Source organism: Megalops cyprinoides, chromosome 23 (assembly GCF_013368585.1).
Source record: "Megalops cyprinoides isolate fMegCyp1 chromosome 23, fMegCyp1.pri, whole genome shotgun sequence".
NCBI lineage: Eukaryota > Metazoa > Chordata > Actinopteri > Elopiformes > Megalopidae > Megalops > Megalops cyprinoides.
Window position 1 is genome coordinate 3,213,518 of NC_050605.1, and position 24,054 is coordinate 3,237,571.

The 24,054-nt window shown below is 43.9% G+C and overlaps 2 protein-coding genes across 2 annotated transcripts; one reads left to right on the forward strand and one right to left on the reverse strand.

Annotated features, from left to right (window-relative positions):
• Positions 1–167: 167 nt before the first annotated feature.
• nudt5 (nudix (nucleoside diphosphate linked moiety X)-type motif 5) lies at positions 168–8,358 on the forward strand. Its single transcript, XM_036518155.1, has 10 exons — positions 168–244; positions 451–632; positions 921–988; positions 3,191–3,243; positions 3,333–3,440; positions 4,019–4,114; positions 5,581–5,682; positions 6,065–6,073; positions 6,411–6,464; positions 7,894–8,358. Exons 2-10 carry the CDS (start codon positions 570–572, stop codon positions 8,001–8,003), a joined length of 663 nt encoding a protein of 220 aa, XP_036374048.1. The 5' UTR covers positions 168–244; positions 451–569; the 3' UTR covers positions 8,004–8,358.
• A 910-nt stretch (positions 8,359–9,268) lies between these two features.
• dhtkd1 (dehydrogenase E1 and transketolase domain containing 1) lies at positions 9,269–23,290 on the reverse strand. The gene is made up of 17 exons (XM_036518323.1): positions 23,011–23,290; positions 22,368–22,520; positions 21,780–21,991; positions 21,202–21,396; positions 19,502–19,771; positions 18,979–19,150; positions 18,416–18,614; positions 17,225–17,537; positions 16,183–16,267; positions 15,705–15,844; positions 15,209–15,359; positions 14,093–14,199; positions 13,148–13,312; positions 12,374–12,456; positions 11,705–11,871; positions 10,439–10,524; positions 9,269–10,269 (listed from the first exon to the last, which is right to left on the reverse strand). The coding sequence occupies exons 1-17, from the start codon at positions 23,189–23,191 to the stop codon at positions 10,168–10,170; spliced, it is 2,781 nt and encodes a 926-aa protein (XP_036374216.1). The 5' UTR covers positions 23,192–23,290; the 3' UTR covers positions 9,269–10,167.
• Positions 23,291–24,054: the final 764 nt, after the last annotated feature.

A 24,054-nucleotide genomic window follows, 5' to 3' on the forward strand; every position in this document is an offset into this window, starting at 1 on the left:
TGTACCCGTTAGCAACTTTAGGTGCTTTAGACGATAACTAAAAAAACTACCTCTTGTAAATTGGAGTTTCGTTACTTGTAATGATTACAATAGGTAGAATAACGAGTATAATTATATAAGGCACATAATGTTTCATAGGGGGATGGGTTTATGGTGCACAAGTGGGCGGGGACTTGGATGAGGTAACACTTGGATGAATTAACACTGAAGGGGACTTTGACTAAATCATACGAAGTTTCTGAATGTGAGTAAACTGCATTGATTTGATTTGTTAATTGTGACACAGCTTCCTAGCTGTATACGCACTTCTTGTAGATGACAAAATAAATGCGGAATGACTTGTAATGCAAACGTAGAGGGAGCTGGCAACCTCGCGTACGTGATAGTGTATTGCAGTACTCGGGTGAATTGAATCTTCCGTTCGTTCTAATGGTTTAAATTCTATTGTAGGCCTGCTGAGCGCGTTTCATCGAAGTCGATCAATTCCTATCAGCACGCAACCAGATAAGGCTGTGTGTACTCGAGCAGTTGTGACTTAAACAAAGAGGGGTAATCTAAACTGGAGAAAAATGAGCAACGAGGGAGTCGATCTTAAAAAGGCAACTGCTGTACCGCACGTAGTTAAAGAGGAGGTAAGATATTCCTTTTTTCATGGGTACTAATCAGAACAGGTATTTAAATCGCAGTCGTAAGTACTTCGCAAATAATCTCAAGACACAGTTGTACCGACGTCCAATAAATTAGTCACATTAGCTTTCCATATCATCGGACAAGGGGTGCCCCTCGTCAAAGCACATTGTTTTTGCATTAAGATACATAGCTGCATACACAGTAAATGGTCATTCAGGTGGCTTTCATTTTTCAACATGTCTGTTTTTGAATGTCATACATGTGGTTTATATACAGTATTCTCTATATAGGTTATTGCAGCAGGAAAATGGGTCAAACTGGAGAAGACCACCTATGTGGACCCCTCTGGAAATACAAGGTATTCTCTATAGAGGGTTTGGTAGCAGGTCAACCAGGTTATCATAAATTTTAGTGTTCAGCTCATCTTTTTTGAGCCCTTAATTGCATCCCATCAGTCAGGTGGTGTTGCGGTCATTGCAAGTGTAATCATGTAATAACCTAATGGTGAGGGATATCTGTAAGCTGAGCTGATTCCCCAGAGCATATATAAAGGTGGTTTAGCAGCTGAATGGACGACATTAGCTCTTCCAGGAGGTCTTAGTTGTGCTTGTGTGTTGTCCTTGCCCTGATTAAAACTGTGAATCCAATTCCAAACAGCTCTTTCCTTCCCTTTTCCCCTCTTAGACACACTCAGCAAGTGAGCACCTCAACTCATGCAAATAAAATCAAATTGTGCTCCATTTCCTGTACCCTAATGTTATTACATCCATCTTTATGTAATTTTTATATATTGTAGTTTTATTGTTTGTAGTTTTTTTTTCCATTCTTACAACCCCAATTCCAAAAAAAGTTGGGACAGTATGGAAAATGCTAATAAAAACAAAAAGGAGTGATTTCTAAATTCTATTCACCCTGTACTATATTGAAAACACTATAACAACACATTATTTGATGTTTTACCTTGTGAATTTAATAGTTTTTTGAAAATATACACTCATTTCAAATCTGATGACTGCAACACGCTCCAAAAAAGACCAAAAAGCTCTTCAGCTGCACAATTGTATGGGGCCTTCGTTGCTGTATTTTGTGCTTCATAATGCGTCACGCTTTGTCAATCGTAGACAGGTCAGGACAGTTCAGCACCCGCACTCTCTGCTTATGCAGCCATGCACTTGTAATCCAGGCAGAATGTGGTTTGGCGTTGTTCTGCTGGAAAATGCAGGGACATCCCTGGAGAAGACGACATCTGGATGTGTTGCTGCAAAATTTGTATATATCTTTCTCCATTAATGGTGCCCTCACAGATGTGCAAGTTGCCCATGCCATGGGCATTGACACACCCATACCATGACAGATGCTGGCTTTTGGACCTGACACTGAAAACAGCTTGGATGGTCCTTTTCCTCTTTGGCCCACAGAACACGACGGCTGGTTTGTCCAAAAACTATTCAAAATGTTGACTCATCGGACCACAAAACATGCTTCCACTGTGCTACTGTCCATCTCAGATGAGACCAAGCCCAGGGAAGTCGGAGGCGCTTCTGGACAGTGTTGATGTATGGCTTCTGCTTTGCATAGTAAAGCCTTAACTTGCATCTGTAGATGCAGCAGCAAATGGTGTTGACTAACAAAGGTTAACCAAAGTATTCTGAAGCCCATGTCATGATATCCATTATAGACGCATGATGATTTTTAAGACGGTGATGTCTGAGGGATTGGTGATCACGCGCATTCAGAAGTGCCCTTTACGCACTGAGATTTGACCGGATTCCTTGAATGTTCCTTGATTCCTTGATTCTTTTAATTATATTTTGTACTGTAGAGGATGAGATGCCCAAAATCCTACCCATTTGTCTTTGGGGAACATTGTTCTCAAAGTGCTGGATTATTCGCTGACACATCTGTTGGCAAATTGGCAAGCCGCGACCCATCCTTGCTCTTGAAGGACTAGGCCTTTCTTGGAGGATTCTTATAACTATAACACGATTGCCTCACCTGTTTAACATCACCTGTTTCACATCACGTTGTTATTTCAACTTGTCACATTGTTATTAGTCCTAAATTGCCCCTGTCCCAACTTTTTTGGAACATGTTGCAGGCATAAATTTCAGAATAAACGTATATCTTCAGAAAACAATGAAGTTGATTAGGTAAAACATGAAATGCCTTGTCTTTATACTGTTTTTCTTTGAATACAAGTCAAAATAATTTTACAAATTACTGCTTTCTGTTTTTATTTGCATTTCATTTACCGTCCCAACTTTTTTGGAATTAGAGGTGGATAATAATGAAGTGCGTTTCACTGTACATGTCCACACAATGGACATGTTATTGTTTTGTGTGGTATTTCATGCTGTTTTGTTAAATGTACTTTGTGTTTGTGCATTGGAAGTCACGCTGGATAAGAGTGTCTGCTAAGTGGCTAAATGACAAAATCAGTGTTGAGGGAAGTAGGACGTAAAGAAATGTTTTGGAACATCAGGGGGTTGAGTTCCCCCATCAAACTGGCTTGAAAGCCCAGTTATACACAAAGCAGTGAAGGTTCTTCCTGTGTGTCTAGGACCTGGGAGACCGCAAAGAGGACGACGAGGCAGGCTAACACGAAGGCCGACGGTACGCAAAGTCCAGAGATAAGAAAGTGGAGGGGAGGGAAGCAAGGGATGAATAAACAAATGGGATTTCCTCTCTCTCTGCCCTCACAGGTGTGGGAATTTTCGCCCTTCTGAAGAGAACCCTCCACAAAGACTGTGTTGTCATGGTGAAGCAATTCCGACCACCAATGGGATGCTACACTCTCGAGTTCCCAGCAGGTGAGTCCGCTCTTCAGCCATGACCATATGAACAAAACATGTGATCATGCACTTGTGCTAATTTTTAGCCTGTAGTTGCTTGGAACAAAGGACAAGAATTTCATTCATATTCGGCAGCGTGGCCAGGAGTTCATAAAATACGTTCCAGTAGTAGAACGTGAGCCTGCTAAATCCAGTAATAAAACATTCACTCAGAAGAGTTATTATCCAGCAGTATAGCACAGTGGTAAGGAGCAGGACTCGTAACTGAAAGGTTACCGGTTCAATCCCTCACTGGGGCACTGCTGCTGTACCCTTGGGCAAGGTAACCAAAACTGCCTCAGCAAATATCCAGCTGTATAAATGGGTAACGTGTAAAAATTGTAACCTATGTAAGTCACTCTCAATAAGAACAATAATGTAATGTAATAATCATATAAATCATTCCCATCAGAAAAGCTACTCAAGCCTCTCTTCAGGGGAACAACTGTCATAGTATCTTTGTGTTAATGCTGATATGCCACTGATCCTGTGACATCCTGTGTGGGGTGGTGTTGGAGTGAGTCTCACATTGAATTTGTGTGCTCTCCCCGCCTCAGGGCTCATTGACGACAATGAGAGCTCGGCGACGGCCGCTCTCAGGGAGCTGAAGGAGGAGACGGGGTACACGGGGGAGGTGGTGGGCGTCACCCCAGGTAAGCTGCTTCCTGTTGTTCCCGTTTTTGTTAATTTATTTAAACACAGTATAACATAATACAACTTATGAACTTGTAACACCAGTACAATAACTTTTAAAACAAATGATAAATACAAAACAGAACATGAAGTTTAACATGCAGTAAGCAAGGTAATTTAGCATCCCCAGTCCCCACAAGCCAGTAGCGCATATGACAATATATTTATTTAGCTGCATATAGCCTTAACTTTGCAATTCGTTAATGTTAATTAGGCCATTAATTATTTAGCATGATGGAATAACCCTTTCGTCCGTAAGGTCACACCAGAGTGATTAGCCGTTTAGCGTGTATGCTAAAACCAGTGCGATTAGAACACTAGATTTGAAAAATTCTAGCTAATTTTAGCTTTGAGGAAACAGTGATTTAACGTTAAAAACTGTAGCAAATGCTAACTGATAACCATGAGAAGCTTAATAACGCTAATGAAAACATATCAAACCATGTAACGTCACAGCACGCTACATAGCATAAAAATAAGTTACGTGCGAAAGAGATAATATAACGTTAGGCTACTTAGGGGAGAGCCAGGACAAAAGTAACACTTTTCAGATAAACGTCATTTTAAAAGATAACGTTACAGACAGAAACTAATTTTCGTTGTGATCAACAACTCACGTGTGTGTTCTGTCAGTACCAGGTACTATTTTGTACAAATGTGGAACGACTTCGGTATAATAATATAATAAATATAGCTGTTATTGTAGAGGGACGAAAGAAACAACTGTTACAGTCGTCCCGACAATGACTCCTGACAGTTAATTCTGACTTGCTTCTAAACTGAGAAACTGACATGGCAAACTTCAGGATGTGTTAAAGTACTAATTAATCTGTCAAATGATTATGACTTTGACACATGAAACAATACACACAACTTGTCATTCAAAAAAAATTACCGCTTGAGTGAATTTACTTTCCGTGATCGAAAACAGCTTCTCGGGTATAACTCCGCGAAATTACGATGTATCCACGTGATTTTTTGGGGTTCTGGTAAGTGTTGCATGTTGTACATCCTGATGCAGTCAGGCATATCAGACTTGTATGGGCTCAGAGAAAATTGCCGTGTTACTTTCATCCAGCTCTCCCCTACATGTTTCAGATGATAAATCATGTTTGAGGTTGACGAGTGATAGGGGAATCTTTGCATGCAGAGTTTGCATGTCACCTTCTTGGGGTTGTCCTTTACTCGCTGGAAATGATCCCACACTTTGGATGATTTCCTGCCCAGTATAGTATAATAACTTTTTAACAACAAGGCGCAGCTCCCGAATGGAGTTTGAGGGTTTTGTTTTTCTGCGACTAACCGACCAATGAAAACTTGGTCGACTAAGACTCTTCTCATCGACTAATGTTTGGTCGACTATTAGGGGACAGCCCTACCTCTGTGTGTTTCCCTGGTAACATATCAGTCATCTCTGTTTCTGTAGTTACGTGTCTGGACCCGGGCCTGTCTAACTGCACCACTCAGATTGTCATGGTGAACATCAATGGGGACGACCCCGAAAACCTCAATCCTACACAGCAGTTAGGTGAGACAGCCCGGCGTATGTGAGTACTGTTAAGTAGAGGAGTGGTCAGGGGGCTGAACTCCTGACAACAGGGTATTTGCTTTGAATACCAGATAGAATATTGAATCATAACCAGATGGTTGTGGGTTTGAATCCTTGATGGAACATTGCTTTACCCACAGTACTTCAGTGGAATAAATGGACTGAAATGGAATGCAGTGGTAAAATGGAGTACAGTATGGCAAGATCACTACTCCTAAGTTGCTCCAGCAAATGCCCGGCTGTGCACGTTTGACAATAAATATGTGAAGATATGTTTTTTAAATCACTGTGGATAGATTCATATATTTGTTCTTGTAAACAAATGTCTAACAACTCCTTTTCTTGTCTTTTTTTTTTCTAGGAGATGGAGGTATGGATATTTATTTGTTCATCTGTATTTAATTTTCATGCTTGCTTTATCTGTTATGCATAGTGGTTATGCGGCAGTGTAGCATAGTGGTTAAGGAGCAGGACTCAGGAGCCGGTTCAATCGCCGCTGGGACACTGCTGCTGTACCCTTGAGCAAAGGAACTTAACCCACGGTTGCCTCAGTAAATATCCAGCTGTATAAATGGATAACATTGTAAAAAACTGTAACCTATGTAAGTCGCTTTGGATAAAAGTGTCTGCCAAATGAATAAATGTAAATGTAAATGTATTCTCATATTCAGAAAGCTTATTTGCCCTTATTCTGCTTTGTATTACAGAATTCGTGGATGTCATCCTTCTACCTCTCAACGAATTTCAGAATAAAATTGACGGTAAGTCACTGCTGCTCCAAGTTAATTAAGCTTTGTTAAGGTTCTGTAGATACGAGAACAATTCATTGTTTTTAATCTGTGAGATTGTCGTGTTATCTTTTCTGGTCATTTGCTGTATCTTCTCAGGTTAGTTCATCAGAATCTTTGACCCGCTGTGTAGCAAGCGTGTGTAGCACCGCTGGTGCGTGACCCTATGTCGTGAAATACCCATTAGCAGCATGCTTTCCTCTTCCTGATGAGAGATAATCCCATTCATTTCCCTAGTCATCCGCGCTAATCCCTTTATTCTGGGGCGAGTGGATAAGATCAAAGTTCTGAGTTTGAGACGTTGAAACGGGAGTCAGCCGAATTAAGATGAATTGAGTTCTCTTTGACCCATGACTCTGGTTAGTCCAGGTTAGACTCTGGTTAGGTGACAGAGACAGATTAGCATTGTGTTTTTGCCACCGGAAGTGTGCAGTCAGCCTCAGTTGATTTTGTAGGTGAGAACAGAGGGAGTCTTAATGGTGGCTTGGTGACACTTTTGTCAGCGTGTCATCATTTACCAGCTATGTGTTAATGTGTCATTTTGCCGGTATTACACACACCCTTATTTTCCCAGCCAGCTGTGATCCAAGGTGAGGGTGTGGCTTCATTGCTTATGAAACGCCCAGCCATAATCTAATTTAAAATGGCTCCTATAACAACATAGGTAGTGCTAGATGTGTTATCCCATTTGTCAGTGGAGCTGTTGAATACCAGACAATGTAGAGCAAGACAATGCGGTGGCTGCACATGTTCAATACAGAAGTGTCTTCTGGTTTGTTTCACACATTTAGTTGGTCGAGGCAGATGAAACAGACGCTCATTGTTCAGAGCCTCTTCTTAAGATCCACCAAACCGATGCTGAATTTGAAGGAGAACTTCAAATTAGAAAGGGCCACTGCACACCGATTGAGCGGATGACTCAACCGCTGCTTTTGATTGCTCGCCCCTGTGCATACGTTATCTCAGTTCAGGACATGCTTGTTCAATGCCATCTCTTGTGTTCTACATGAACCTTCCTGCTAATTCATTGGCTGCACACTGGTATGCTTGCCTCTGTAAAGGAGTGTCTGCAAAATCACTAAATACACAGAAAATGTAAAAATGGTTATACCAGAGTGGTTGTAGGCTTGACACAGAGCTGATACATAAGACCGCTGTCAAAGGTAATGGTTGTCGTTATGTGATGGACATTTTGATCCCTGGGGGTCTTTGTTATTCCCAGGGATTGAAACATTGTCTGGTTTATAGCTATGTGCATATGGAACTATTCAGGTGCATTAGAGTACCATGCAGACTCTTTTTAGTCTTGCATCTGCCACCAATCTAAGGATGAGTGTGTGATGATTTACTGTGCTGAATATCTGTGTGATCACTGTGATAACCTTCCCTCACCCACCTGCAGAGTTGTTGCAGAAGGAGAACATCATAGTGGACTCCAAGGTCTACATCTACGCCATGGGAATGACTCAGGCCTTCGCCAAGCCCAATGAGCTGCCGGTGCTCAAGCAGTGAGAGCCTTCCAGTCTTCCAGCCATCCCACTTTACCCCTTTCCCTCAGAGTCACGCTTTAGCATTCCACCGTCGCCATGGCGACCGGGACGAGAACATTCCCTAACGCCCACTAACGAAACCGACCTACTCTGCGCCCCGTCGTCAAGACGAGCCAATACCAGGGGGTGCCTCGAGTGATGACATTAAAATGATTCGAAACCTGAGGCAGGCTCTGTTACATCCTCGTGTTTTGGAGCTGGCCAGAGAGCATGGCCTTATTTGTGTCACTGTTGAATATAATTTTGACAGTTATTTTAAATATGTGGACATAGATTACTGTTTCTCACCCCAAGTTAGGGCGAGATGACTTTACTAACTGGACAAACATTTAATCTTTTATGTTTATGGGATGTTTAATCAATAAACATTTGTACCTTTGAAGTACCGTTGTTCTTTCCTGAATACACTGTCATAAATACTAATCACTGATTAATAATTGTTGAGGAATACCTTGAGTACTCTGTGAAGTACATGTGCTTGTATTATTCTCCTGTGAAGATGAAATCAGGTAGACTAGTATTGCAGTCCTGAATATCAACACTGAAATAAGATTTAGTAGATGTTTACTTCCTTATACAAAAGAGGATACTGGTTCGTAGAAGGTATTCATATAACTCCTAACAGTTATATGTGCTTGACATTATGTGACATTATGCAAGTAACAAGTAAGTAAAGCTAGTCGGCTATGGGCTAACTTGCTGGTGGATGATGTCTGACATTTGAACTGAATCTGAAAACATTGCAACAGAATAATTTCTGGGAAACTTTAATGGTCAAAACTTGCAAAAAACAGTCTTCGACACTTATACAACAGTCAGATTTGCCCAGCTGTTAGGTGAATTACTAGAACATACTGTGTTTACTCACCCATGGTTGGTTTAATGTTGTCACACAGCACATCTGAACCAAGAACAGATGATTGCATATTAAGTGTGGTGGGAAAAGCTACATGCCCACAAGCACTCCATCCAGAAAGTTTCAGTTGTACTACTTGCCATGATATGGGTGGTTGCTAGGCAAGGTTTGCTAGGGAAGTAGGCAAGGTTTCTCTAATGAAACTGTTGTCTTGGTGTTCTCTGATGCATGATTGTAATGAAACACTTTCACACAGAATTCCAAACAGTGTGTCTTTTATTTGTGCCTGCAACAGCAGACGCATATGAAATGATCCGTATGTTTAATGCCACATACATGAAATTAAAGCGCAAACATCAAAATGACTTGTGGGTAAACTGATTGAAGAGGGGGACCCTTCCCCTTTAAAGAACTCGGCTGCTTAAGGGTTAACTGTTGCTTCTGTACCTTCAGGGTCTCACAACCGAAAGCAATAGTCAAAAAATTTTCAAAAAATATATTAAAGGAAAAGTTTTAATACTTTTAAGCTACTATTAATCATCTTTCAAGTTTTAAGTTTAATACTCTGTTGACCATTTTCAAGAAACATAAGTGCCACCAGCAGACTGATTGTAATATTAAATCAGACATTGAGATCACGCCATCCAGACTCAGCAGTACTCTGGGATGACTTAGTCCTTTGTGAAGCACCCAGACGTTATCAGTTGTCTTCCTTTATCTTAAGAAGCTCAGTGTAAAGTTCTGCTATTTCATTATTGGAGTTTCCCTGACACTTTGCTGGAGGTCTTTGAAGACTCACGCCATCAACGTTGAAAACTGACTAACAGCCTGTGCAAGGCACTGAAAAACCATTTGTATAACAGAGAAAAAATTGTCTTGTTTCGTTTCTGTTGTAGAGAGACTAAGTTTTCCTGGAAGCAGGTTGAGCGATTGTGTTGCTCTTCAAAAGTATGATCAAAGATTTGTATTTTGATAGAGATTAATGACCTGACAAAGTTTCAAGCCCTTATATTTGACAACATCCACAACCTTTTCTGCTTCGATTGCAGTATTTCGTTTCTAATTTCTTACTAAGCGTCTTAAAGAGATGGCCGCAGCCAGCTCCTGAAATCCTCCCAGTGACTACGCACGATTCCCCACTTAGTTCTTCATATCCCTCACCCCCCCTTTAAGTGCTTAGGTTTTGAGATATCCGTTTAGCTGTTCTCCAGTCCCTTCTTGTAGTAGAGGCACTTGGAGGTCCAGCAGGGGACGCTACAGAGCAGGTCCCTCAGGCGAAGGTGGCGGTCAGGATAGCCTCCTGCTGCTGGTGGTGCATGGTTCCAATGCCCACTGCCGGGGCAGGGAGGGGCGGCCTGCTGACCAATCGTAGCTGTGTGGAGGGACAGCGCACGGTCACACAGTCCACACGGTGCAGTCAGACACACATACGGTCACCCACACACGTTCACTTAGACTCAGATGCAGTGTATTTTAACCAAACACAGAAATGCTGAACACAACTTTAAAGGATCTTTACGTCAGTTTAATCCAAAGCTTACCTTACAGGCTAGCTGCTTCTCAAATCTAGGAGACACGTAAGACCAGGCCCCCATGTTCTGGGGCTCCTCCTGGCTCCAAATAAACTCTGCAAAAAGAGTCATGCGCTCTTGTCAATCAATAGGATCCACCAGGCTAATCTGGTACCCCTGCAAATGACTGTAACCTACTGTTCCTGTGGCTAGATGAGCTATCACTTTTGGATAATGTTTGGATTTGGTCAACAGTGGTATTGGCTGTGCAATGTAATGCAAAAGCAAAGCATGATAACAGTGTTGTGTGCAAAACAGTTACAGAGGGTTTCAGTTCGCAGAGTGAGATAGAGTCTAATTAATTTGCCCAGAGCACAAAGCACAAGGGGTCATGTGGTGCCTGGATGAAATAAAAAGCACCCAGAATTCCCTGCTGATTTCAGAAGCACAACAGAGAGGGCTTTGTGGTGGTGGGAGACCCGGTGAAACACAGGGAGAGGAAACGCGGGCCACATTTTTTCCAGGGCTTAACATGGCAGCGCAAGTAACAACAGCAGAGATGGAAAGCGGGCCACTTTTTGGCAGCATTAAATGTGGCAGGAAAGTAGGCCCTGTTACAGACGTTACAGAAGAAGGGGGAGAGGGGGTGGGGGCAGTGTTTGGATAGGGTGAGATATAGTAGCACAAAAGCAAATGAGCACTGACTGAAGGTCTGTTTAAGCAGGGTGAAATCTGGCAGCATTTCCAGCACAGTGTGGCTACTATACTCAATTTGCCAGGGTTTGCATTGAGAAGCTGTGATACGCTCCACAAGAGATTGCATACTTGCAACTGTCCCATACTGTTATGGCAGAATGCCAGGTTTGCACCTAGGGCAGTACTACACCAGACTTATCCTAAATTCAGTTCAACTGTGTTACATTCCATACTGCATTGGTTTACATAGCTTACAATTTTTACAAGTCATCCATTTATACAGCTGGGTATTTACTGAAGCAGTTCAGGTTAAACACCTTGGCCCAGGGGTTTAATATCAGTGCCCTACCTGGGAATAGAACCAACAACCTTTGGGTTACAAGCCCTGCTCCCTCCAACTACACCACACTGTTCTTATATAACTACTGTATACTACCAGTACGTACCTGTGTATAGTATATAAAACAGGGTGCCATGTAATACTACAGACAGTGAAAGAGGAGTTTATTGGAGCACATTGCTGCCCACACAGTGTTGAGTGCAGTGGGAGTGCGGTGGTGGTATTTCGGACCGGGCCGCACCGAGTCCGAGTGGCGGTACCTTTGGCATTGGTGTACTGGCTGAGCTCCCGCTGCAGCGCCTCCAGGGGGAACGGGCACAGCTCCTCCAGCCGAATCAGCGCCGCGCTCTGCTCTGCCCCCGACGCCTCCCTCTGCTTCAGCAGGGCGTAATAGTGCTTCCCTGAGCACAGCACCACCCGCTGGACACTGCAGGGAATGCACATGCTATTACCACAACGCGGCAGTGCTAACATTACATTACATTATTGGCATTTACCAGACGCTCTTACCCAGAATGGCTTACATTAGTTACAGTTTTTCACAATGTCATCCATTTACACAGCTGGATATTTACTGAGGCAATTGTGGGTTAAGTATCTTGCCCAAGGGTACAGCAGCAGTGCCCCAGTGGGGAATCAAACTGGCAACCTTTCGGTTACGAGCTCTACTCCTTAATCACTAATGATAACGCTACAACCTGGGATCTAGATGCAGGGATGTGCTCTAGACACAGACTCAACACTATAACCACAAAGAAGGAGGGGAAAAGTGAAAAAGGGCGGCCCCTGGATCAACACAACCCCGCCCACAAGTTACAAACATCAAGGCTTTGTGTTTAACTTGGCCCCCTGGCTCCCCTCAATACAATTACACAACAATGTGTCAAAGAGCATACACTGAGGTCTCCTGTTGGGAAATGCTTCTTTACCTCGCGGGGGTCACGGAAGGGTCACCCAGCACAGGTCTGAACGACGTTCCGGGGGCCATATCAGCCAGGCTGGACACGGCACCCTGGGGAGACAAGGGTAAACGCACTGTGCACACACACCCTTTACCCTGAACTCGCATACCACGCTCAGTCTGACCCAGATTCACACAACAACCACGTGCTGCGAAGATGTGGCGAAGAGACACTGTGCTTTGATAACAGCATGGTAGCTTTGAGGCTTCTCTACCTGTCTCTTTAAATTCTTTGTCTGTTTTTAAAATAGCAATGTGGAGTTGCACAACCGTGACCTCACGAACATGTCAGTTAAGTCCACTCAATAATTTCTTTTCATGTGAGAACTGTAAAAAGTCTGAAAATACTGAAGAATAAGCCACCCTAAAGACAAAAAACAGCCACTCTGCAAGAGCACAAGAGTCCAGGGTTAGTCATGTGTTTCCTAGTGAACGTCTAGGATGTTACAGAAATAAAGTTACCTAGCGCTGGGCAACTCATTACAAGTGATTGTAGAACAGTCGGGGAAGTCACTGTGACACAGGGGGAATGTCAGTGTAGCATGGGGACAGTCACTATAACACAGGTGGAATGTCAGTGTGACACAAGGGAAAGTCACTGTAACAGAGGGAAATGTCATTGTAACACAGAGGGACGGTCACTGTAACACAGGGGGGATGTCAGTGTAACATAGGGGAAAGCCACTGTAACACAGTGGGAATATCACTGTGACACAGGGGAAAGTCGCAGCGGTTTTCTCACTGGGAAGCGCAGCAGCGTCTTGGGCCCGGCCATGATGAGTGGCTTGCGGAAGTTGCGGATCATCTGGCGGCGCAGCAGGTGGAAGTACTGCGCCGGGGTCGTGGGGTTCACCACCGACATGTTCACGCTGTCCCCGTCCACACCCTCCTCCTTGCTGTCACACATCTGAGAGAGAGGGGAGGGGCAGGGAGAGCGAGGACACACTTCAAACGAAAAGCCTCATCCTCAGGATCAATTACAGGATTTACAACACAGCCGCAGAGATAACAGGTGCTCAGATTCTCGCAGTGGAATACTGTTGTGTTCTCATGACCTTTTTAAGTACCATCTTCTTCACACTGTGTTTTTGTATTTGCCATTTTACACTGTGCCTTAGGGCGGCAGTGTAGCATAGTGGTTAAGGAGCAGTACTCGTAACCAAAAGGTTGCCGGTTCGATCCCCACTGGGACACTACTGCTGTACCCTTGGGCAAGGTACTTAACCCACAATTGCCTCAGTAAATATCCAGCTGTATAAATGGATAACATTGTAAAGAACTGTAACTTATGTAAGTCGTTTTGGATAAAAGCATCTGCCAAATGAATAAATGTAAATGTATGAAACTGTATACTTGTGCTTCTGCCTTATAGGCCAGATCTCCCATATATTGCAGATGCATATATATATACATAACAGAGATACTAAATCTGTCAGTCAATATGGTGTGGAAGGAAACGTGACCAGTTTTAATGAAGTGTTGTTCATGATTACTACCATTATATACAGTGATTAGATAAACAAAATGGGATCTACAGGGTAAAATAAACAAAACATAACCGACTGAATGTAGTTACATATACATAGAACGTAGACCGTACATAGGTGAAGGAGAGGGAAGTGCAGACAGGGTAACAGAGTGTTCTGGGTAAGCGCAGTGGGACGGGGGCACGGACGGACTCCCTCACCTGCAAGAAGCGCTCGATGCGGCAGGATGAGTGCTCGGGCCCCGCCCCGTCGTAGCCATGCGGCAGCAGGATCACCATGCCACACTGCAGCAGCCACTTGGCCTCCCCTGCGGATACCAAAGACCGACACTTTAGCACATGTGCGTCCCTGAAATACGGTACCAGTCAAAAGTTTGGAAACACCTACTAACAGAAGGGTTCTTCCTCATTTTTTATAATTTTCCACATTTTAGAATAACAGTGTAAACATCAAAACTATGAAATAACACAGATGGAAATATGCAGTGACCAAAAAAGTGTTATAAATAAATCAAAACAAATCGCATATTTTTGAAAGTAGCCAAAAAATATTCTTTAAAGTTAAAATTTTTGTTTTGGAAATAAATTCACATTAGCCATCAACTTCACTATTCACTGTATATTTGTCTAAGAAACAAATTTCAAGCATTTAGGCATAAGTCTAGATCAAAATGTCTAATAATGTCTTAATAATGAGAAACATACATTCGATCAGTGATCAACTTTTGACTGGTGTTGTGTGACATCATGCAAGCGTGTCTCTCTACACCAGCCCCTTGGACTTGTTAGGAAAATTCAAGATTAATGCTGTGAGCGACGGTGCTGTACATGGTCACACATTCAATGGTGGGTATTGACCCCACTGGCCCTCTGACATTTAGCAGCACAATTCTGTATCAAACCTAACGTCTGTACAGCACATTCACGTCACCACAATCCAAACATCTATTACAAAGACCAAAACGCACACCTGCACAAACCTCATACACACATGCACACAGAGCTTGGTTACAAGGAGCAATTTCACCTTGTCTGCCTAATCAAAATCCATACTACATAATCTGAAATCTTATGTTCATGTAATTCTAGACTTCTAGATTTTATACATCTTAGTAATAACTCTACCACTTGCCTGAGACGTCGCCATTCTTGATGGGACAAAAATCGCATATGACACTCATTTTTCTGAAGTTGCTGTGTCGTCAACAAAGTTCCATCATTTTACTCATTTTACGCAGAAAGCGTAAATCAGGCCCACCCCAAGTAACACAGCAAGTCACACTGTAAAGTGCCAGACGTCGATCTCCATGTGGCTACCTCCTGAGATGAAGGTGTCAAAGATGATCTGCGCTCCGTTGAAGAAGTCCCCGAACTGTGCCTCCCATATGGGCAAGAGTTTGGGCAGGGCGATGCTCATCCCGTACTCGAACCCGAGCACGGCCTCCTCCGACAGGGCACTGTTACACACCTGGGCGGGAGTGGGACAGCGTCCAAAAACATGAGCTATCATGGCCAGCAGAAGGGTAGGTAAGTATTATTGATAATGGACAGTAGAAACATGACGGAGGTCAGTATTATTGAATACAGTCAGTGGAAGCGTAATGTAGGTCAGTATTAGTGAGTATGTCAGTGTTAGTGATTATGGTAGTAGAAGAGTAGGTCAGCATTAGCGAATACAGTCAGTAGAAGCATAGGTCAGTATTAGTAAAAATAGTCAGGAGAAATGAATATGGTCAGTGTCAGTATATTTGTATGTATTTGTACGTGTTAGCCTGGCCAGGTTCAACCGATTCAGAGGGAACATGTTCTGTACCTCCAGGAAGCCCTTCTGCTCAGGGAAGATGTGGTTGAGGGGGATGTACATGTCGTTAGAGTCCTGGCACACCACCATGGCATGGCGCTGACTGAAGGTGCCACGCCCAACATCCTGCCCGCTGATGCGAATATTAAACCCTGAGGAGAAGAACACGAACACACACACACACACACACACACACACACACACACACACACACACACACACACACACACACAGAGTTAGGGTTCAATGAAACAAGATCTATCAATAAAACTGAAAATGCTAAAACAATTCAACATTAGTGGAAGGAGAAAAAATGCTACAATTTTTTCAAATAGCCATATAATGTTTTTGTAAGTGGATAGCCATGAGACCTTAAAATGGTGCTGGCTGTTGTAGGCTTTGATGAGGAGCAAACTAGAGACTAATTCTTTAGATCAGATCAGACATGCGTTGGTCATGAGGCAGTTGTTAATGCTGTCAGGTTTCTCACCTTGGCACAGCAGCGAGCCGAACGCCATGGCCTCCGCAGTAGACCAGTCCAGCTTGGCTCCCTCCTCCAGCTTCTGGAGCCGGGCCTGGGACACCACAGAGCAAGGTCACGTTACAACAACTGCTACTGTTACTGACTGCTGCTGGTTCTGGTCAGCTGGTCCTGCTGCCTTTCTATTACCATGACAAAAACAACCTCTCCCACTACAAACGCACTCGGCTAAGGCAGCTGTAAGACCGGGAAAACAGACCAACTTCAAGCTATTAGTGGACCGTAAGACTGCTTCAGTTTCTACAGCTCCTGAGTGACTTTCCTCATCCTGGTCCTGGTGACCTCTTCCCCACAGCAGCAATGTTTAGATAAGGCTGTAATTGCAACCCAAACCAAGAACAAAAGACTACACCATGAATGAGGCCCACCTGTGCTATACACAAGGTGTCCCAAAAGTCACGCCCCAACACAGACTTTAATAAACACAAGAGAAAATAATAAGTTTGCACTGGTGGCCATTAACTTCATAAAACTTTGACACATGGGAGATGTCTGATTTGTTCCCATTTCTTTGAATGTAGTGCTTATTCCTTCCATACTTCTGAGATTGGTGTCCCTCTCTGATTTTGTTCATTATATCCAACAGCAACAGACTTTGCATACATTAAAACTGCCTCACTCTCTCTTCTTAGGCTAATTCTCAGCAGTCCCCTATCTGGGGAGAATTTTTTTAGTTAATTTTAGTTTTTAATTAATCATGCAGAACCCCTAGGGAATGTGATATTTGGGCCACCCTGTGTAATTAATGATTGAGCTCCAGTGAGGTAAATATTAGTTGAGGAGGTAACAAAGATCCTCCAAAGTCCAACCTGCATGAGAAATCCAGTAGCTGTGTCACTGCCAGATAAGGAATTGAAGCACTAATAAGGTATGGTATGGTGTATGAAACCGGATGGTGATAGTGCTCGAATCCCAATACGAGCGTGAGCTGAGCGTGTGGCCGAAGGCTGGCACAGGGTGGGGCAGGGCGGGATGGGGCGGCCAGACGCACCTGCACGTGTGTCTTCACCAGGTGGTTGTGCAGCTGGATCCCCTCGGGGATCTCCACCGACTTGGCCCCGACAAACTGCAGCAGGGGCGCCGGGACGCCGGTGTCCCAGGTGGTGATGCGGGCATGTGGCTCCACCAGGTCGCCCCACCGGCCCTGCAGGTTGGTGGGGGGCGGGCTGTACAGGGTCATGTTGGCCAGCCGCTCGTTCAGCATGCTGTAGTGGGAGCTCTTGATCTCAGTGCGCTCTGCCTCTGTCATCAGGCCCTCCGCGATCAGCAGGTCGGCGTAGGTGTCCGGGATGCTCTTCCTGGAGCTGTAGGACAGTTAATGTGGGAAAAACAAGGCATGACTCCCACCCATATAAATACCCTTTCCCTACTCATTTACTGCATAGACTCATGCTAATTGATCACATTAAGGAAAACTATCTTGCCTATGCTTCACCGGAAATCCCTGTAAATAATTACACTGATACACGTTATTCATTTGACTAGGGCAACCATATCATTGCCACTTATTGAATATCTACTTTGGGTATAAGCAGGTCTGTAGTGTTACTGTTCGACTGGTAACCAATTTAAACCTGGAACACAAAGTTAGGTGACATACTATCCAAATAATGACTTCAATTTACCAATTAAGGGCAGGGGCAGAATGAGGACACTGACATTGTAGCTCCCCAAAGCTAAAATTACTGATCTAGCTGCCTAGGAGATTTCAGAATGCTCACAATGACATTCAGTTAAGTAATTTATTTGTTTATGTTAGAGGACAGACAAAACACAAGTCCACCTACAGCAGCTGTGTCTGGGGCAACTAAGGCAAAGTTCAAGTGAGGTAAATCTTCCACAAGGGAACACCACAAGCCTTAGGACTGCTGCCCTGTCAGTTAAAATCCAGCTGTGTCGTATGTTTTCTTTTCCTACTGTATATTGCACTCAATGGGAAAGGTAGTCCTGTTTTGGGACCACTGGTTATGATTTCAGATATTTACCACATGGACTTGTACGAGGCCAATGAATGATGTTCAAGGCTGGTAAACAAGGCTTCTACTGGTCAGAAATTCACAGAATGACTTTGTGCAAAGCTGGCATTGGTCAGATATTTACAGAATGACCTCATGTGAAGCTGGTATTGGCGAGAATCCCACACAATGGCCTTGTGCAAGGCTGGTATTGGTCAGAAACTCACCGGATGATCTTGTACATGGCGGGGTTGGTGAAGAAAGGCTCATCCAGCTCGTTGTGGCCCCACTGCCGGTAGCAGAGCAGGTCCACAATGACGTCCTTGCGGAAGCGCCGCTGGTACTCCACGGCCAGCCGGGTCGCCCGCAGAACCTCCTCTGCATCGTCGCCATTTACGTGGATCACAGCACAGCCCACCATCTTACCTGTGACCAGAGACCAGGTGAACTCAGGTAAGGTCTAACCTATCACCCTTCTGCGCTGAGAATCAGATTATGATCTCAGGACACCAAAAGACTGGCTGTGGATGAATAAATTAGAAATGGCGAGCTTAGCTGGGCCGAATGGCCTGTTCTCGTCATAATATGTTCTTATGTTCTAATGACAGCTGCAGTTCCAGTCCAGTTCAAAGCAACTACTGAATAAGTATAATTTGTGACAACTCTTCCAACACAATTGACACTTTCATCAAAACCAAGAAAGATTTTCAACACGTATTCAAAAAGTAAATTAATTTAAATAATTAATTTCAATTCATTTCAATTAAATTCACATGAAATTCCCACATACCAACATCGCTGCAGTACAAAGACGACCTCCCCCTCTCTGATGGAGTGGTGTACCCCACTTGGTTATTTACAATAAGATGGATGCTTCCACCCACTCTGAAGTGGGGGAGGTTTGAAAGTGTGAAAGTCTCGGGGACGATCCCTTGGCCTGAGAAGGACGCATCCCCATGGACCTGTGATCCAAGCACCAATAGATCAACACCCGTTACAACACCACTCATTCACCTCGCCAACAAAAAACAGCTTAACAGGCAACAGTTAGGAAGTTAACTTCTGTTGCTTTCCGCTTTTTAGTGCATATATTTATACTGAACCAACCAGTTAGATAAGAGCTCTTATTTTAAAAAAAAAAAAACAAAGGCACTGTAATCCAATGTAATTCTTCAGCTACAGGGATCACATTTGATTGCACTCTTGTAAGAAAAGCCATTTTGTATAGCTATGTACTGATTCGGCCAACAGAATTTCACAGGTTGATCCAGCAGCCATTTGATAGGAAGCAACACTCAGTCATGCAGTAGTACCTGCACGCAGATGACCTTGTCCCCCGGCTGGGCGTTGGGCTCGCGGGAGTAGTCCCCATCCTGCCTGGCCTGCTGCCTCCCTCGGGTCTTCCCCTGGGTCACAGGGTTGATGGCCTCCAGGTGGGAGGGGTTGGGCAGCATGGTGACGTGCAGGGGGTGCCCCGCCCCAAAGTCCAGGTCCACGGTGGAGGTCAGGTGGGAGAGGACGTCGCCGATGGAGGGGGAGTTCTCTGGGAACTCGCTGAGGCCTCGCATCTTCCGGAACATCAGCTGGGCGAAAGGAGGGAGGACACGTCACTCGGGGAAGGCCTCTCTCATCTTATGGGCCTCAGAGACACCCACCCCTTTTCTCCACAGACACCCTTGCATCCGTCCGGGCGTTAAATCCTCCACCATGCAAATACATGTTCATCAGTCCTTTTGTACGTCACCACAGATGTGACCCCAAGGATGAGTTCGGTTATTTCAGAATTATAACAATGGCTTTCCATATGCCCATCACAGTACAGGTTCACTGAGGTGGAGGAGAATTCAGTGGCATTAGTGACCGCACAGGTGAATGACCGATACAGAAAAGTGACATCACCCACTAGAGTGGGAGAATGATAAGTGTGCGACTGGTTCCCTTAGCCAGTGGACCTTGGTCTTTGCTTCAGCAAGGTGATCACATCTCTTGCTCAGTCTTGTGGATACCAACTGCTATGGTTCGGCCCTCATGACAGACGCATGTGCTTTGTTTCCACTAACCTGCCTTATCTGTGTGTGTGCTGTTCTAATTGGTGGGTTGCTGCCAAACTATCACTGTCTGTTCCCACCTATTTCATGGTTGCATTGCAAAATGCATGCTTTTGCTCCACAGACTATGCTTCCACAGAAAATCCTGGTGTTTCTGCTTTTGACAACTCCATTTTAAGGGCAACCACAACAACAAGATTACAGCAAAAAATGTTGATTACATGCAGATCCAGTACGTAACATGGGAGGTATTATGCTTGTTCATTTTCTTGAATGAACTATCAATGGCATGTCAGTAAGACAGTAATGACTAGTATGCATGTGGTAAGCACTGAAAAAAGAGACGAATGTATTTTGTACATGATAAACTGGTCTACCTCTGCTTATCTCACCTGGGCTTGGGGTGAAGCTACCATCTTATCTGGGGTCAGCAAACGTACCATCAATCTGGGTCAGGTTGGTGAAAATATGCCTCAAGCTTGCCTGACATATATTTGACCTACAGCTAAAGCTGGTCAATGAAGACATGGTTAAGCAGTCACATGTAATGAAATCTGGGTGTATACCAGTATGCTAGCAAAAAGAGTGTCCACAAATATGCAATACAGTTGTGGAGAGGCGAGCAGATATATAATGTGTGAGCTACATGTAAACAGGTACATAGAGTGTTGTATTGAATTCAAATGGGTACAGGTACTAATATATAAACTATGAACTTATAATAATTCATCAATGTACACAGATGTGAGCACTATAGAATAAACTATGTAAAGGTAATAAAGCATGTACTGCAACATAACCTTGGTGCACGCACATGCTTTTTACATTTTATATACAGTTAAGTACGTTGCAGTGTAACACAGCCAGGGTATGAACATGTAAGTATGACATGGTGTAATATAATTAAAGTGTGACCAGGTACATAATTCAGTGCGATACAGCGCAGGTGTGCTCAGGTGTCTCACCTCAGGTGGAAACTGCAGTAGGCCGGTCAGCAGGTTGAGCCTCCCGCGGTGGGGCATGCCCATGATCACGTCAGTCACTCCACTATAGGCCGCCAGGCGGAAGAGCTCGTAGAAAAATCCCATCATGCTCTCCGCTCCCTCGCCCCCATATCGCTTCACAGTGGCAAACTTGGTACCCAAAAAGTGGTCAAATTCCTGGAATTTAACATAAAATATACATAGGCCATGCCTTTCAAAACTCCCTTCCAGTAAAAAGCCACACACTTCTTAAAATAACAAGTATAATGGAGACCATTCTGGCTGGCTTTGGAGATTTTAAAAAGCAGTAGCACCTGGCACATGCAAATAACAACTGTGAACATATTTTCAAAGCCATTAAATTAATACAATTATTCCATATTTCTTAAAATAGCACTACAAGAATTATTAAAATGCAATGTGGACTCAATATATGAATGATCGTCTCAGTATATTATAGGTGCTGCGGTGAGGGAAATTTTACTGCAGTTGTGTAACACCAAAACAGCGGGGTGCGCCGTAGGCAGTGCCAGCACATGCCCTGCTCTGACGCGCGGTACCTGAGATTCCAGCATGAGTCTGGCCAGCTGCCTCCTCTCCTCGGGGGATAACGTCTCCTTCTTCAGCTCCTCGAAGCGGTCGGCGAACCACTCCCTCTCCTCTAGGCTCTGCAGCTGGCTGGTCTCCACGGACACCCGCCCGCAGTAGGTCTGGTCCAGGTAGGCCAGCACCTCCTCCAGGGACGCTTCGGCTTTGCCGAAGTGACGCAAGCCTTCGCAAAGAGCGTTCCGAAATGAGACACGGGAGACTGGTTGCGACGCGCCTCGCTGCGAATGCGCCTTTGTTGGGGCGCAGGACACATTTTGGGACTCAAACGCGTTCAGTTATTTTAAATGATGTTCGGGTCGGTCGCTTATGATTGGACTGGAACAAAGGCTGACCTGACTATACCCAGTATTTCAAAGATGCTACCCACCTCCCCTTGGCATAGACATAGGAATTGAAATAATGGCTTTGATTATTATGGAACAAAAGTTACTATAGTGTGGGGTATACGTCAACTGTATACCTGGCAAAATGAAAAGGGTGAAATCTCCAATTCAATGAGATGTCAATGCTTAGACCAACCTCTGTTATTACGTACGTACCACTTGTGTTAAAAGGACCTTGGAGCGCTTCGTTTAAAATGCTGATTTCAGGCACCTTGTCCGTGACCGCTTTGTCAGGGAGCAGCGGGTTAATTTTAGCAGCCTTGTGTCCATGCGCTCTGTATGCTTCCACCAGTCGTGCCAGCCCATGATCTGCAAAGGCAGGAAAATAATTGTGAATCACACTTAACTATTTACAACTTTTACAACTAAAAAGTGACCCCGTGTTTCAACTCTGAACAATACTGTGTCAAATGCCTACACAATTTCAAGATGATCAGTTCAACTCAAACTGTAAATGTGTTAATTTATAATGTTCTCCCAACGTTTTGAGTTATGAAACAAATCAGCATTGTTAAAAATTCATAAAAACTAAATACATACCTGTGAAGCACCATTACAATACAACCTATAGTAGCCTACGTTAGTCAGCCTAGATTAATACCAGGTTTGAACAGTTTTTTAGCAAAGTTAAATAAATGAATGGATCTGTCGACAATTTCACAATCGAAATATTAGCTAACTACTCCATCCACATAGCAAACCGCTAGCTAATAAACTAAGATAGCCCAAATCACAATAAATGCGTTAACAATAGATTGCATGCATTTTATAACACCTGCACTCCAAGAAAGCGACTTACCTTGATTAAGTGAGGAGATAAGATCACTCTTCTGCAACTTCGCGTCTACGTCGAACTCTCGAGGATTGTATCCATATACCCCTTTTTCGGTGTGATACAAACTGCTTAAGACAGGCCGCACGGCCCGAACAGAAAGTATAGTGGTTACGTGCAAGTTTTTAAGAAGAAGAACGGCTGACATATTTAACTAGAATAAGTGTGCTTTAATGATTTAATTAAAAAACGTTTCCACGATTGCAAGTGTCGTGCTAGGCAGCCATACTGTTTGTGAATGATGGGAGTTGACAACTTCTCCGAATCCTATTGGCTAAAGCGCGTCGGATTACTTTTTGCGGGACAGCCTGGTTCAGTTGAGCCGGGTTGATTGATTTGTAATGGCGAGAGGAAACACCGTTGTGGGGGACAGGCTGTTGGTGCACATTTCGAATAACACGTAAACATGGTCATGTTTGTTGGTGTCCCGTTACACTGTTGTGTTCTGCGCAGTGTCAAGATTCTTTACTTTATCTGGATGACTCGTCCTAATAGATTTCCCCACCAAATTTTCCGTGAGTTGATCGGCACACCAAAATAAGTGAATCTGCACTGACACGTTTTCGTTGCGAGAACACCTACAGAGTGATCAGTGAAAGACACGTGTGTTTTAGCATAGGCAGATGATGCTGGCAGTGAAACAGGTTGTTTGATCGCAGGCATCAGTGTAGCCAGCGCTGAGAAGATTGACTAATGTGTATATAAAGTGGATGCAACAGCGTCATGATGGGTGTCCACAACAAACCCAACCCGACGACATACGAATCTGCGCAGCGTTCTCGTCATACTGAAACCTGTGAAGAAACGGGCCTGCACGCAACACGTCTCTTCTGTTTTGAGATTTATTTTGATATGGGAACTAAGTTTGGAAATAAAGGACTAGATCACATAAAAAGCGAAATCTCATAGCTAGGCAACTAACTTTATTACAAATTTTCTTAAAGCCAAATGAGAAATATGAGACTGTAGAAATGCGTCCAAGCTTGTTTGGCAGCCAATTCAAAAGTTTTC